We start from the raw sequence: 16,312 nt of genomic DNA, 5'->3' as shown, positions 1-16,312 counted from the left end.
TACATATATGGAGTGATATGTAGTTCAATTATGATTTTGACTAGCTCAAACCTCCTGAGCAGTACGAGTCATTTGGTGTGACCAAACCTACGCCCTAGCCTTAGCATTGGTATGGTAGCGCTCTGTGTTTGAAGATATTTTTCTTGTTTCAGAAGGTATCAACAGAAGCAAAGATTTGAAGAGTAAGTAGCAGTATAGAGAGTGATCTAATGCATTTATGTTCATATTCATGTAATCTTTGTATATATTTTTTTATTTAAGTATGTAGGCAGTTGTTTATTTTTGGCACCATTTGCTCCTCTTACAAGCTCTATCCAGTACTAACACACACACACACACACACACACACACACACACACACACACACACACACACACACACACACACACACACACACACACACACACACACACACACACACACACAAAACAATGCTACCAATCACCTACCACTTCACTTAATTTTCTGGCTTCTTTCTGTTCATCTGTACAAACCTTTGTATTCCTGCCTCAAAATGGGACTTGCAACCTCTCACAGACACGCACAACAACCATCAGACTATTATTGCATGTTCACATAAATACATTCAGCTGCATATGCCTAACCTTCACAACACATGTGAAATTTCTTATTTGGATTTTCAATATAACGACCAAATATTTCTTTCTTTCTTTTTTTTTTACCCCTAGCCTTGCTTTGGCATTTTTCCCATCAGTTTCTTCTGTTTACCTTTCTGAGCCTCTTCTGTTGGTATGCTTTTGCCAGGAAACATTTAATGTATACATACAGTATTTCGCCGTGGTTTAAGACAACACTAAGTAGTTTTGATCCTCTTCACCTCAGACATTTGAAATAGTCTTTTTTTCAAAGTACAGGAATGTAGGAGCTCTATTTTTCCCACATTTACCTAGTTGATTAACCATTGTAATGATTTTGGAGTTGTTATTTGAAAGCTAAAAACTACATAGTGTTGCTTTGAACACCTCCCCTGGATATGTTTGTAATTATCTTCTCTATTGAGAATGGCCTCCACTCTTTTCTGACTGAACACTTCACAAGCATTTCTTGTGATCAATGCTACACAAGAGCTCATAGGAACCCATGGAAACATTTCTCCATTTCACTTAGAATGGTTAGTCTTTCACTTAAACATCTTCAGGAACACAGTTGAGTCATTCACTTAATGCTGTACTCCACCATTTCTGGAAGTAAGTTTAATTTAAATATATATATATATATATATATATATATATATATCTTCCCTTGAGTTAAATAATTGATCTTAGCTCTACTTCCACCCTCTGTGTCTAGGAACACACATTTTATCACCAATAGCATATACAATTGAATTAAATGGGACCAGCTAGAAGCTGGATTCAATAACCCTTTCAGTGTGTGTATGCACGCCGCTTTACACCGACCAGCCTGTGGTTCCATGGCTCTCTTACTTCTAATGAGTATCCTGCCTGCACTGGCTTCAGTCGGGAGAAGTGGTCTGTGAATCTGTGGGGCGATTTTGGTCAGTGTGCAGGTATTTTTGTGTCTGTTGCAGATGGCAAAGAGAGCAAGAACAAGGAGGTGGCGGCCACTTCGTCATCTTCCTCGGCCGTTAAGCCCAAGGTGAAGAACGCCAGCAGCATCGCCGGCATCGCCCTCTGTTGGCAGGGAGTGGTACAGAGACAGGTGAGGCACGCACATGCACACACTTTAGGCAAGGAGTGGTTTATTTACATTTGTTAAAGCTGCATGTAACTTCCTAAATTGAAAGTGAACAATAAAATAAAATAAACACAGCAGAAGTAATCAATACTATTTCTACAGTCATGCAGTATTTTACTTGCCTGGTTAACACCAGACCTAATCGCAAGTGAGATTTCAGATCGAAACGATTGTGTAGAACTAAAGGCAGTATGGGAGTTCCCAGGCTAGTATTTTACTCCTTTTGAACTGGAGCATTAAATGATGAGCCTCTTTGTCTAAAGGCACACGGAAGTGTGATATGTACGACTGATCTTGGGTGGTACTCTCTCTGACGCCTCTCCTGTACCTTTTTCAGGTGAAGAAGTTTCTGGACTGCACGTGTAGCCTGCCCGACTTTGTGGAGCACTACCGGGCAATGTACCTGCGGCTGAAGAACGCCATGGAGGAGCTGTTCGGACAGCAGACCGCCTTCGTGCTCGCCCTGCGCCAGGGCTTCTCAGCCGCCCTGCTCCAACTCTCCATACTCACCTCCATGCACGTGAGTAGTAAACTGGAATACCCATACACACGATACTGCCAAAAGCATTCACTAGCCTGCCTTGACGCTTACATGAACTTAAATGCCATCCCATATTCCTAACCCATAGAGTTCAATATGATGTCGGTCCACCTTTTTCGGCTATTACAATTTCAACGTGCTTAGTCACAGCCGTTTATAGCGTTACGGTCAGGGTTTCCGTTAGGAAAAAAATCTGCCGGACAAAGTGACTGGCCGAGTTTTCATCTTCCGGACATTTTAATAACATGCCGGTCAAATAGGCTATTTCACACTATTCTCACTTGCATGACCTGCACAAGACTGTGCATTAACAACTAAACACCCCCACCAACTCTGTTAAATGCAATAAGATCAGACAGACACATTGGCTGTGCACACGGAGACTGTCCGTCACTCCATGCAATACAGCTTTCGGCACCAACTCTTCAATGCGCTCACGATTCCACAGCACACGCACCTCTCTCTGTCACACATCGTCACTATCATAGCCTACATAACAAACCGGTAGTGGGAAACGACGATTACAAAGCGACAATTTAATTTCCCCAAACCGTGTAAGCGCACTGCGAACAAGTGAACAGTGCAAGTGAATTTAAATATAATGTCAGCTCAGCTGGGGAACGGCGGGGGGTCGAGCATCCGAAGCGCAAGCAAGCAGACGGCTCTGAAGCATCCCATTTGACGTGCTACTGCTGGAGCCATTCACAAGCCTACACAACACAACTTCTCGTTCAAACGTTGATATTTTTCCCTCGAGATGATAGCCTAGGCTACCACACGCACAATCTCGGCAGATAGCACTGAAAGCCATCAAATGCGCTTATGTCCAGACATTGTCCCATCCGAATTTAAGCTACCATTTTCCAACTGTTTTTGCAATGAACGCCAGTATTCTCACAGTTACCCCAGACCAGCAAACTAACAAACTACTACTGCTACGAACAAACTGGCTAAGAACTTCTCATTTGGATCAATCTCGAGGAAGTCACAGTGAACTTGTGAAACGCATGTTTACACAATGGCTGAGACGTAGGGAAATAGAAAGCTAACACAAATGAGCCATGACCTGAATCTGCTATTATTATGGTAGCAGGCAGGCTAGAACTAGATAGCTAGCGAGCTGCTAATAGACAAACTTTGCCTACCTGAAATGAGTTGTTGAGCGTGTCACTACTTTGTTTCTTGTCTTCATTTCTGAAAGTATTTCCATTTTGGGGCAGCAATAGTCCAACTGATGTGTTGAAAACAAGACCATCCATCTTATTTTATTACTGGATTATTACACGGTCACTGTTTGTTTATCATTCATCTCATGAGAAGCTAGCTGTCAAGAATCTGACCGTCAAACTCGATTGGTCGACAGGACTCACATTTTTCTTATTTTCCCTTAAAAACTAAGCCATGATTGGCTGTTTATCTACATTTCGAGGACGCAGCTGTGTGCGCCCAAGAAGAGAAAAAAGATTTTAGATAGACAGGATTGGGCTACTATAAATTTCGAACGGACACTTTGACCCGTGAGATTTTTTTTCTCCGACATTCTATTTTTTTTCCGGCCAATGACCGGTAATTACCGGACAACGGAATGTCTGGTTACGGTGTTAAAAAAATAAAAATAAATAAAACATCACTGATCCTGTTAGGAAGTGTAGGACAGGATGTGAACACTAGGTTACAATATCCATAATACACCTCTCTATACTCACCTGTCCATGCTCATCTCCATTTTTTGTGTGCGTGTGTGTCCAGGTGAGTGAGCGGTTTGCGCAGTACATCGACGTGATGATCCAGGAGAGCTGTGGCGAGGGGGGCATCAGCGGGGGCGAGACCCTCAGCCAACTACAGCAGTTCCTGGAGCCCATGCTCTTCCTCTCTGGCCTGGAGCTCGCCAACACCTTTGAACACTTTTACAGGTACACACGCACACACAGACGCACACACAGACGCAGACACAGACACAGACACAGACACACACACAGACAGACACTACACACATTATAAACAGACACACACACAGACACACACACAGACACACAGACAGACAGACATGCAGGCGCACGCACGCACGCACGCACGCACGCACGCACAAACACCCGCACAGACACCCGCACAGGCACCCGCACAGGCACACGCACAGGCTCACGCACAGGCTCACGCACAGGCTCACGCACAGGCTCACGCACAGGCTCACGCACGCGCACAGACGCTCACGCACACGCACACGCACAGACGCTCACGCACACGCACACGCACACGCACAGACTCCCTCACGCACACGCACACGCACACGCACAGACGCACTCACGCACACGCACACGCACACGCACACGCACAGACTCCCTCACGCACACGCACACGCACACGCACACGCACAGACACAGTCACTCACGCACACGCACACGCACACACGCACACGCACACGCACACGCACAGACACAGACACTCACGCACACGCGCACACGCACACGCACACGCACAGACACTCACGCACACGCACAGACACCCGCACAGGCACCCGCACAGGCACCCGCACAGGCACCCGCACAGGCACCCGCACAGGCACCCGCACAGGCACTCACGCACACGCACTCACGCACACGCACACGCACAGACGCTCACGCACAGACGCTCACGCACACGCACACGCACAGACGCTCACGCACACGCACAGACGCTCACGCACACGCACAGACGCTCACGCACACGCACACGCTCACGCACAGACGCACACACACATTCACACACGCACACGCACACGCACACGCACACGCACACACATTCACACACGCACACGCACACGCACACGCACAGACACAGACACAGACACGCACACGCACACGCACACGCACACGCACACGCACACGCACACGCACACACACACGCACACACACACACGCACACGCACAGACACAGACACTCACGCACACGCACACGCACACACGCACACGCACAGACACAGACACTCACGCACACGCACACGCACAGACACTCACGCACACGCGCACACGCACAGACACAGACACTCACGCACACGCACACACACACACGCACAGACACAGACACTCACGCACACGCACACGCACACGCACACACGCACACGCACAGTCACACACGCACACGCACACGCACTCACGCACACGCACAGACACTCACGCACACGCACAGACACTCACGCACACGAACACACACTCACGCACACGCACACGCACACGCACACGCACAGACACTCACGCACACGCACACGCACACGCACACGCACAGACACTCACGCACACGCACAGACACTCACGCACACGCACACGCACAGACACTCACGCACACGCACACGCACAGACACTCACGCACACGCACACGCACAGACACTCACGCACACGCACACGCACAGACACTCACGCACACGCACAGACACTCACGCACACGCACAGACACTCACGCACACGCACAGACACTCACGCACACGCACAGACACTCACGCACACGCACAGACACTCACGCACACGCACAGACACTCACGCACACGCACNCACACGCACGCACGCACGCACACACACACACACCCACACACACACACACACACAGACACTCACACAGACGCTCACACGCACAGACGCTCACACGCACAGACGCTCACACGCACAGACGCTCACACGCACAGACGCTCACACGCACAGACGCTCACACGCACAGACGCTCACACGCACAGACGCTCACACGCACAGACGCTCACGCACACGCACAGACACAGACACAGACGCACACGCACACGCACAGACGCACACGCACAGACGCACACGCACAGACGCACACGCACACGCACAGACGCACACGCACGCACACACACAGACGCACACGCACACACGCACACACACAGACGCACACGCACAGACGCACACACACACACACACACGCACAGACACTCACGCACACGCACAGACACTCACGCACACGCACAGACACTCACGCACACGCACAGACACTCACGCACACGCACAGACACTCACGCACACGCACAGACACTCACGCACACGCACAGACACTCACGCACACGCACAGACACTCACGCACACGCACACGCACAGACACTCACGCACACGCACAGACACTCACGCACACGCACAGACACTCACGCACACGCACAGACACTCACGCACACGCACACGCACAGACGCTCACGCACACGCACACGCACAGACGCACACGCACACGCACAGACACTCACGCACACGCACACGCACAGACACTCACGCACACGCACACGCACAGACACTCACGCACACGCACACGCACAGACACTCACGCACACGCACACGCACACGCACACGCACAGACACTCACGCACACGCACAGACACTCACGCACACGCACAGACACTCACGCACACGCACAGGCACTCGCACACACGCACAGACACTCACGCACACGCACAGACACTCACGCACACGCACACGCACACGCACAGGCACTCGCACACACGCACACGCACAGACACTCACGCACACGCACAGACACTCACGCACACGCACACGCACAGACACTCACGCACACGCACACGCACAGACACTCACGCACACGCACAGACACTCACGCACACGCACACGCACAGACACTCACACACACGCACAGACACACGCACACGCACACGCACACGCACACGCACAGACGCACAGACACACACGCACAGACACACACACACACACACACGCACAGACACACGCACACGCACACGCACAGACACACACGCACACGCACACACACACGCACACGCACACGCACAGACACACGCACACGCACACGCACACACACACGCACATGCACAGAGACGCGCGCAGACACAGAGACGCGCGCAGACACAGAGACGCGCGCAGACACAGAGACGCGCGCAGACACAGAGACGCGCGCAGACACAGAGACGCGCGCAGACACAGAGACACACACCACAGAGACATACAGACACACAGAGACACAGACACACACAGACACACACAGACATACACAAATTAACAGAAATACTTTGAGGATAGGAATCGTACTGAAATCTAGCAATACAATCAATGCACAAGTCTTGATGCAAAGTCTCTGCAAACAACCACCGTAACAGAGTTGCAACCCGAGAACTTGCCTTGCGATAAGTCTTATTAGACCTCAGTAGAGCCCGTTTATTCTCTCAGGCCCTCACTGAGCCCTTCCAGTTATAATTCATTGCCGTCATGGCTTTATCATGTCTATCAACACCACTTTGTCAGGTGCAAAACCTTCACTCTGAAACATGTCGAACCAAGGGGCCTTGTTTTTTTTTAACAGAATCTTAGTCTGAAAAACAGAATCTTAGTCTGAAACATGTACAACGTGTGCATGGGTGTTTGCGGTTCACTCATATAAGATGCCCTGACAATTAGCTACGCGACTTGCTGTCTTTTTTGTCTCTTTTTCTGCATGTGCTTTATACATGTGGTTTGACTCATTATATGCCATTAATCACCTAAACACTTCCGCCCTCTCTCTCTCTCTCTCTCTCTCTCTCTCTCTCTCTCTCTCTCTCTCTCTCTCTCTCTCTCTCTCTCTCTCTCTCTCTCTCTCTCTCTCTCTCTCTCTCTCTCTCTCTCTCCATCAGGTACTACCTGGGTGACCGTCTGCTGGGCCAGACCAAGGTGTGGCTGGAGAGTGCTGTGGTGGAGCAGATTGGCTCCTGTTTCCCCAACCGCTTCCCTCAGCAGATGCTGACCAACCTGCAGGAGAGCCAGGAGCTGCAGCAGGAGTTCCACCTCTACAGACTACAGCAGCTCGACAAGAGCCTACAGGACATGGACGAGGAGGTACAACGCACGCACACTCGCACGCACGCATACTCGCACACACACACACACACACACACACACACACACACACACACACACACACACACACACACACACACACACACACACACACACACACGCGCGCACACACACACCTCTAGATCTAAGGTAATCTCAGACTGAGGCATTCCAACGTGTGTAGGTATATTCCTGCACATATTTGTTAACCTGTGTGTGTTGATGCGTGTGTGCTTCTGTCCTGTATTAGATGATGGAGGATGAGTTTTCAGAGCCGGATGAGGAGAGTGACGTGAAGGTGCTGGTCTTGTCTCCGCGCTGCTGGGCAGTGGCGCCCCCTTGCTACATGGAGAGCCCCAGCAAGCACTTCCCACCACAACTCTGCTCCTACCTCACACACTTCACAGACTTCTACGCCAGCAGTGAGTGCAGACACATCCCTACACTTTGGGCTTATAGTTGTGAGTAGTTGGGCGTGGGTGGATTTGGACGTGACACTCCAACTTGAGTCCCTGTGGGCCATATATGGTATGGATGTGTTAGCAGCATTGGAGCCACAGCAGCATTTGTCCAATGATGCATATGTAATGTATATGTCAGGTGTCAATCTAAGTTTTACTAGGTGCTCGTGTGTGTTTGTGGTCGTTTCTAAGTGCTTCTGAGCACTGTTTTTGGATTAGTCTTCATGCTTGTCTATACAGGAACTGTAAAGTGTGTGTGTGTGTGTGTGTGTGTGTGTGTGTGTACAGGTCAGAGCATCTACAGCCTGAGCCACAGTAAGCCTCGGCGTCTGCAGTGGACCTGGCTGGGTCATGCTGAGATGGGCTACGGAGCCTCCACACTCCACGTCTCCACACTACAGATGTACATACTCCTGCAACTCAACAACAAAACGGTACACACACACTATCATCTTCAGTCTGGAATTTTGCCCAGACATGTACAACCCCTGGCAAAAAGTGTGGAATCACCTGTCATGGAGAATGGTCATACAGCCGTTTAATGTTGCAGGAAAAAAAACGGATCACAGACACACAAACACAAAACTGTGATCCGTCCCCCCCCCCAAAAAAAAAACACAAAACTGGTGAACACTAAAAGAAATCAAGAAAAATAGCTGTGCTAGTGAGTGCTGTTTACTTTTTTTAGAGCATGGAGAGGGAAAAAATATAGAATCACTCAATTCCGAGAGGGAAAAAAAATGGAATTTGCTGTCCCAGTGCTGGGAGACCCCACGCATGCACTCAGAGTACAAAAAGTAGATAATGCTGTTATGTCCCTGTCTTAGGAGTTATCTATGGAGAGCCTCCAGGGAGATACCGATCTGTCCCTGGCCGTCCTGTCCCATGCCATCCAGCCGCTCACCACAGACAAGGGCATCCTTACGCAGGACCCTGACGGAGGTGAGCTGCCCTACACATGCCTGTCTAAAATGCACACATGCATGCCTATAGAAACACTTGGCAATGCGTAGAGAATAAACAGAGAATGAAGTACAGAGTGGTTGACCTTCTAGACTTGAAATTATAATGTACTGTAATGTGATGTCCACAATGCTACCATTCCCCCGCCCCCAAATTTCTAAGTTTTGCTAAATTGTGCGTGCGTGCATCTGTATTTTTCTTTTCTGTCAGGTGTACTGCGGTTGAACCAGCGTGTGCTGTCCCAGTGCTGGGAGACCCCAGGCCACCAGCAGCTGCTGCCCAGGCAGACGCACCTGAACGTGGACGAGGACGCGGCACGCTCCCTGGAGCGCAAGAGGAACTACATCTACTGCCTCATCGTACACATCATGAAGGCCGAGCGGGAGATGCACATTGACAACCTCGTCTTCAGGGTCAGTGTGTGTTTGTGTGTGTGTGTGTGTGTGTGTGTGTGTGAGATATATATATATATATATATATATATATATATATATATATATATATATATATATATATATATATATATATATATATATATATATATATATATATATATATATATATATATATATATATGGAGTGTGTGTCTTTGTATATCATGAAGGCAGATGGGGAGATGCACGTAGACCTTGCCTTCAGGATCAGCGTACATGAGGCTCATTAGAGATTCCCATTAACAATGCTCTTAACATTCACGTACTACTTTATATTTTAATTTAATATTTAACATTTAATATTCACTCTTCCTTACCTTCCCTTTGGGTTAACATTTAACTGTGTAGTGCTTATTCACCTTTTATTTTAATCAGGCTTGTGTGTGTGTGCGTGTGTGTGTGTGCCATTGTCATAGTGCATGACGCTAGGCTTCTTGGCAGTCAGCCAACAAGCCAGCAGGCATATTTTTTTATTCACACGTTTTTTTCGAGGTGTGCTCCTGCAGCCTCTGTTTACGATAGCATAACATCCCCTGGGGTTCTCCCTCACATCACCTGCCTAAGCATTTGCGTTGCCTTAATAACAAAAACCCTGCGCTTCTAGCGGATGGCCGGGCTCTTTGACTTTGCATCAATGACTTTGCATTTCATGTGCCACGTTCTCATGTTTCATGTTCCAAATTAGCAGCAGTTAAATTATCAGCAGAGTATGCGTAGAAGACATCGTGGTCCGGCCTTGTCATCTGCTTCTACAACAAATTATGTTGTGCTTTATACAAGACAGTCTTGGTCTGACCACCGATGTGCCATTCCATCACCCCATACAAATCTCCACTGTGTGCACATGTGTGTATGTATTCATGACATGACATTATACTTGTTCTGATTTGTGATTTGTGTGTGTATTGCCGCTCTTGTGTATGTGTGTGTGTGTGCAGGTGTTGGACACGTGCTGGAAGCGTGAGACGGAGTCCTCAAACTCCTCGTCTCTGCGCTTCAGCTGCAGCACGACGGACGTGCTGTCGTGCGTGATCCACGTGATCAGCAAGGGCTACCTGCGTCGGCAGGAGGAGAGCCCCCACATCCTGGAGTTCCTGCCCGAGGACCCCCACACGCCACAGAAGGGCCAGGCCCAGTTCACCTTCTCCTCCTCCTCTGGCAGCCGCGCTGACCTCAAGAGCCCCACCAACGCCAACGCCACCACGGCCATCGCAGCAGCCGCCAGTGACCACCACAGCAGGTGTGAGGACCACGCTCTTGACATTGAGCTTGCCCTTGACCTCGGCCTATAACCCCCCCCACACACCTGACCTCTAGTCATTCATATCAAGCGTGTTAGCATCATGTTTTCACAGGGAGTGGCAGGGCTTGGTGATTGTGTGTGTGTGTTGGGGTGGATGGATTTGTGAGTGTGTGTTTGTGGGTGTGGGTGCATCTGTGTGTGAGCGTGCGAGAGTATGTATGTATGTGTGTGTTTGTACACACTCATACATGTGTGCATGTGTAATTCTGGAAAAGTGAATGAAGTGTGTCTTAAAAGGCCAATCCTAAATGCCAAACCCCCCCTCCCATGTCTTAAGAGACCCACCCTCCTCTACTCTTCCCACAACGCCTCAGTCCTGCTCACTATCTTAATTCCGCCTTCTTGTTTTTAGGGCAGGTCACACGTCAAGCGTATTTACGTAACCGAGGGAATAATAATAATAAACGTCACCTGGTTGCTAAGCAACGGGACAAAAAAAAGAAAAACTGACTGCTGTGTGGAGTTCCACTGTTCACAGCAGTGTTCTATGCTGCTACTGCTGCTTCTTTTCCCCCTGTCTGTGTGGACTACAGTTCTGTTGAAGTGCACTTAGACCCAAACGCAGCACTTTTCAAGTCTTTTCAAACCCCTAACCAACCCTGTGTGAGTGTTCACTGTCCAGACCACAGGACTGTCAGTGTGCTTGCCCACGATACTACCGCCTCTGCCTGCCTGCTTGTATGTCTCTGTCTGTCTGCCTGCCTGCTTGTTTGTCTTTCCTTTGTCTTAAGTCTGAAGGGAGTTAAGGTGGCTGTGTTGTGGGTGATCACCAGAAGGGGGCTCTAGTGTATGCTGTGCTGCCCTCCCAACTCTGCCTTTGTTCCAAGACGACTGTGCCTCTCTCGATAATGCTTTAGCTCTGTCGGTTCAGTTCAGCACCAAAAATATCTACTACTGCTATAACTGCTAATGTTCTTTTTGTTTATTTCTTTTTCTAAAGTTGGCCATGAGTGTCAACTCACACGCACATATAAATATACATACCGGTATAAAAATATGTTTTACTAATGTTAAATAAAGAGATTTGAATTTAAAACCCCCTGTTTGGCGTTTTTATTTCGTCTGACAAATCCAAATTTAGGGATGACTTGTAGACCATTGTCCTCCTAGCATCATAATATACATGTATTAATTATCAACTGAATATCACATATAATATATAGTTGTATTAGTCATGCCAATTATTGTGGGAGTGATTATAATCTCCAAATTCCCTTTCAATTTGAATGAGACAGCCCTCTATTGGGAGAAAAATAATCAGTTCACAACATCCGCAAAATGACAGTTTTTACTGGAGGTAGGAATTCAGGGGACGTATGTTTAGCTTCTGTTTCTAAATATTATCGTAAACTACCAAAAGGAATAATAAAAAAAAAACACATGTAAGCATAAAACAGGACTTAAACCAGTAGTTCTAGTGGGTATCCTCATAATAAGCACCATTCTGGCAGTGGAACACTAATGGTTGTCCAAAAAAGGTTGCTAATCTTACACTACAAGGATATTACAGAGGCTTTAGTAATAAACAATACATACATAACAATACAATGCCATTCTGGTAATGGCAAATTTATAACCGGGCCCATGTCTTAACAGATTAGCGGTTACATTGAGTTAAGCTGCTTGCATATTAGCTAATAAAGCTGTGTAATATGATTGAACAAAAAAAATAGTGATAAAAACATAGTGGTTGCTGGCTTTAATAATGCCATGTTGGCTCTGACATGAAAAGAAATGATGCCAGGTAGCAAACGGCAAACTACCATGTCAGAGACTTAGGCCACAGGTTAACAATATAAACCACCCTCAGACTCTGATGAAATCATATGAATCAGACATCACAACAGTATGGTTTGCTTTGAGTGTATTGTCACCTGTTCTGGCTACACCAGCACATTTGTTGTAGAAACCAGCAGAAGTTGAGTTCGTGAACATAAACAAATGATAACGAATAGAGGTAGTCATACATGAGGGGATTTTTTTTTTTCAATCGGACACACACTTATACCGGTATTCCCAAATCCCCAAGCTGACTATGGTGACGTGATGCTGTGCCCAGTGTAAAAGGATATCTACTGTTTTGGGGTATTTTTAGTGTAGATGGATACGTTGTCCAGGTACGTCAAATGTTGGATATCTAGTCACATCAGACATTTTATATCGCTTGGAGAGGTATCTGTAGTCAAACATCTGATATTTTGTAAAAATCAGCTGTTTGAGATCCGATATCTAATGACCTCAGATGTTTTGTAACATCAGATGTCTGTAGCTTTGCTCTTCGTAGCAACACACTGCTGGTAGCAGCACAATACATGTCGCTTCGACAGTGGCATCAACATCAGCAGCTCAGCACACAGAGAAGCGGGCTGCACACACGCACACGCACACACCAGAAGATTGGACCAGCTTTCATTTCATTTAGTAAACCTAAACCTCACCAAGCTTTTTTATGTGAACGTATTACATTACAAAAAGTGTTATGACAGTTGAGCTGAACTAAAAGTTATTTGGATATTGGTGAAATGTAGAAGGTTATTTTTCAGAATGCCGTGTGCACATGACTTGTATTGATGATTATGTGATGTTCATGACCACTATGTGTAAATATTATGCAACACATTTCTGCCATACCACATGTTGGTACATTCAAAGCCCATTTGGCCCATAGCATGCACATATACTACATACACTTTAGCTCAATCACAAATTGCACATTTGCCTCACAGCAATATGGTCTGTGAGGGCCACTGTGCTCTGAGCAAAGTTCTCCTTTGCTTATCCTCTCTATGGGCCTATGGCACTAATTTGTGTGTGTGTGCGTGTGCGTGTGCGTGTGCGCGTGTGCGCGTGTGCGTGTGCGCGTGTGCGTGTGTGCGTGTGTGTTCTTGGCAGCATGTGTGAGTCAGCTGAGCGGCCAGAGGAGGGGGTGTTGCAGGCGGTGCTGCTGTCCATGGGTCGCACCATGAGCCAGGAGGACGTGCAGCAGCTGCTGATGCAGAGGACGGTGCAGCAGGTACAACTCTTGCATTTGTTTGCGTTCCAATATGTGACCTTGCGTCCTCCACTTGGGCTTGTGGCCTCACGTGTTGCTGATGCTTTGCCTCCAGTGGAGAAAACAATTAAGTTTCTCAGCCAAGCCACAGCATTTTTTGGGGGACTGTTCTTCATTCACCAACCAGTTTGCAAATTAGATTACTCCTTTACTATTGAGCTTTTGCAAGATATTGAAATATAATGCTGTTGTCAGCATTATATTTGGTACGAGGCCACAAGCACAAGTGGAGGACGACACAAGGTCGTATATTGGAACGCACCCCATGTCAATAACTATCTGTGTCGGCCTGAACACGCAATCTGTGATCTTCTGCTACTGTAGCCTACCTCAAGGTTCGAGGTGCTATGCATTCTGAAATGCTTTTCTGCATACCTCGGTTGTAACAAGTGGCTGTTTGAGTTACTGTTGCCTTTCTATCAGCTTGGACCTGTCTGGCAATTCTCTTCTGACCTCTGGTATCAGCAAGGCATTTTCGCCCACAGAACCACAGCTCAGTTTATATTTCCTCTTTTTCTGTCAATTCTCTGTAAAAACTGTGTGCGTGAATATCCCAGTACATCAACAGTTTCTGAAATGCTGGGACTAGCCGGTTCAAATTCTCTGGACCATGTCTAAGTGTATTGAGAAGCCCCCATGTGATTGCCTGATTAGAAATTGTGCATCAATGATTTTAGTGTTCGCAGTGGCTTGAGAGACAGGAGACCAGAGTCCAGTTTGTAGTGGTAAGGTTGAGTTTACTTCAGCAGATGACACAGATCATTCAACCATACAACAGGTGATTCAAATAAGACTGGATAAAGGTGCATTCTGGTCTGTGCCTGGGTGCAAGTTTCTTATGTGTGCAACTTAGGGTGACCACCCGTCCCGCGTAGCGCGTGCGCGTACAGCGTTTCAAGCCCAAATCATGCGTCCCGCGAATTGACAGTTTGTCCCGCATAATCAAGTGTGCTCGAAGAAAAAAACGTCTCTCTACCCCTGATACATAGGCAGTCACACAGGGGTTCCAAGACCCACCTGCATCAACGCAAGTCAGAGGTGGGATATAACTTCGTTCCATGTTACTTTTTAACACCTCCCTAGCAGCAAACTGACCGATTCTTCCTTAGTTGTATGCGTTCTACACTATGAAAGCTAACCGCGACCGCGAGTAGCGGCAGTTCTTAATTAATACCGATGCGACGCGCACATCGCAACGCGAGGGAATCTACTGACTTTTTGTCCAGTTAGGAGAGTCCAACAACACTGAGCCAACTTGGATAATGTGAAAACAGACCCTAGTCCACGACTTTTGCAACAGAATGCATCAGTGAAGCAGTTACCTAGGTTGGTTTTATTGCGAAATGCAAGCTGTTTTCCCCTCACATGCTGTGATTAGAGGACTATATCACTACACGGTGCCATCCTGCATCCATACAAAACCCCCTGGCATCTGTAACAGAATAAACTTAAGAGCAGGAATTGCAATGTCAGCCAAGAATTGCTAGATCCAAATGTTGAAGTGTTTCCCCCAAATGCTCTGATGTTGCTTGTCAAAATTATTATTGTAAAATGTAGCCTAGGTCCTCATAACATACCAATTTGGCAAAACTGCACAGATGCACAAGGTATCTTTTCAAGAGATTGAAATTATGTTCACTTATTGTATCACATGGAGGTCTACTGACAATGTCTAAATTTCTAAATGTGTTGCTACTATTAGCCTATTTATTAGGGATGTGGGGGTTAAGCACTGATTACATTTTATCTATAGCCTAGGCTACTTCATATTTGCAGTATTTAGAAGGAAAAAACGGCATATTGGTTGCATAATAGCCATATGCACAATATTTAGGTTAGGCCTACTTGTTACCTATCCATGCCTTGTGGCATATAAAGCCCAATATTTAGGGGAATACATCACTATGAATATAATATTTCATATACAATGAATGAATATATGAATATGATATATAATATATATAATATAATGCATTATATATATATATATATATATATAAGGTAAGGTGGTATGTAAACCAAATGT

At 47.2% G+C, this 16,312-nt stretch overlaps 1 protein-coding gene across 3 annotated transcripts in view; it reads left to right on the top strand.

The window, feature by feature from the left end:
* Positions 1 to 16,312, top strand: part of LOC134440826 (cullin-9) — a 75,700-nt gene that overhangs the window by 34,988 nt on the left and 24,400 nt on the right. Inside the window, exons 26-36 of one of the 3 annotated variants that reach the window (XM_063190968.1) lie at positions 156 to 182; positions 1,553 to 1,683; positions 2,057 to 2,239; positions 4,010 to 4,173; positions 7,872 to 8,073; positions 8,324 to 8,495; positions 8,823 to 8,968; positions 9,362 to 9,476; positions 9,708 to 9,910; positions 10,870 to 11,171; positions 14,127 to 14,247. In XM_063190968.1, coding sequence (XP_063047038.1) covers positions 156 to 182; positions 1,553 to 1,683; positions 2,057 to 2,239; positions 4,010 to 4,173; positions 7,872 to 8,073; positions 8,324 to 8,495; positions 8,823 to 8,968; positions 9,362 to 9,476; positions 9,708 to 9,910; positions 10,870 to 11,171; positions 14,127 to 14,247 — 1,766 coding nt within the window. Of the gene's footprint in view, positions 1 to 152; positions 183 to 1,552; positions 1,684 to 2,056; positions 2,240 to 4,009; positions 4,174 to 7,871; positions 8,074 to 8,323; positions 8,496 to 8,822; positions 8,969 to 9,361; positions 9,477 to 9,707; positions 9,911 to 10,869; positions 11,172 to 14,126; positions 14,248 to 16,312 lie in introns of all 3 variants that reach the window. The other 2 variants (XM_063190967.1, XM_063190969.1) reach the window with 2 other exon arrangements.

This window comes from Engraulis encrasicolus, chromosome 24 (genome assembly GCF_034702125.1).
Source record: "Engraulis encrasicolus isolate BLACKSEA-1 chromosome 24, IST_EnEncr_1.0, whole genome shotgun sequence".
Lineage (NCBI taxonomy): Eukaryota > Metazoa > Chordata > Actinopteri > Clupeiformes > Engraulidae > Engraulis > Engraulis encrasicolus.
Note: the sequence above shows the minus strand (reverse complement) of the source record. Positions and strands in the feature narration are given on the sequence as shown.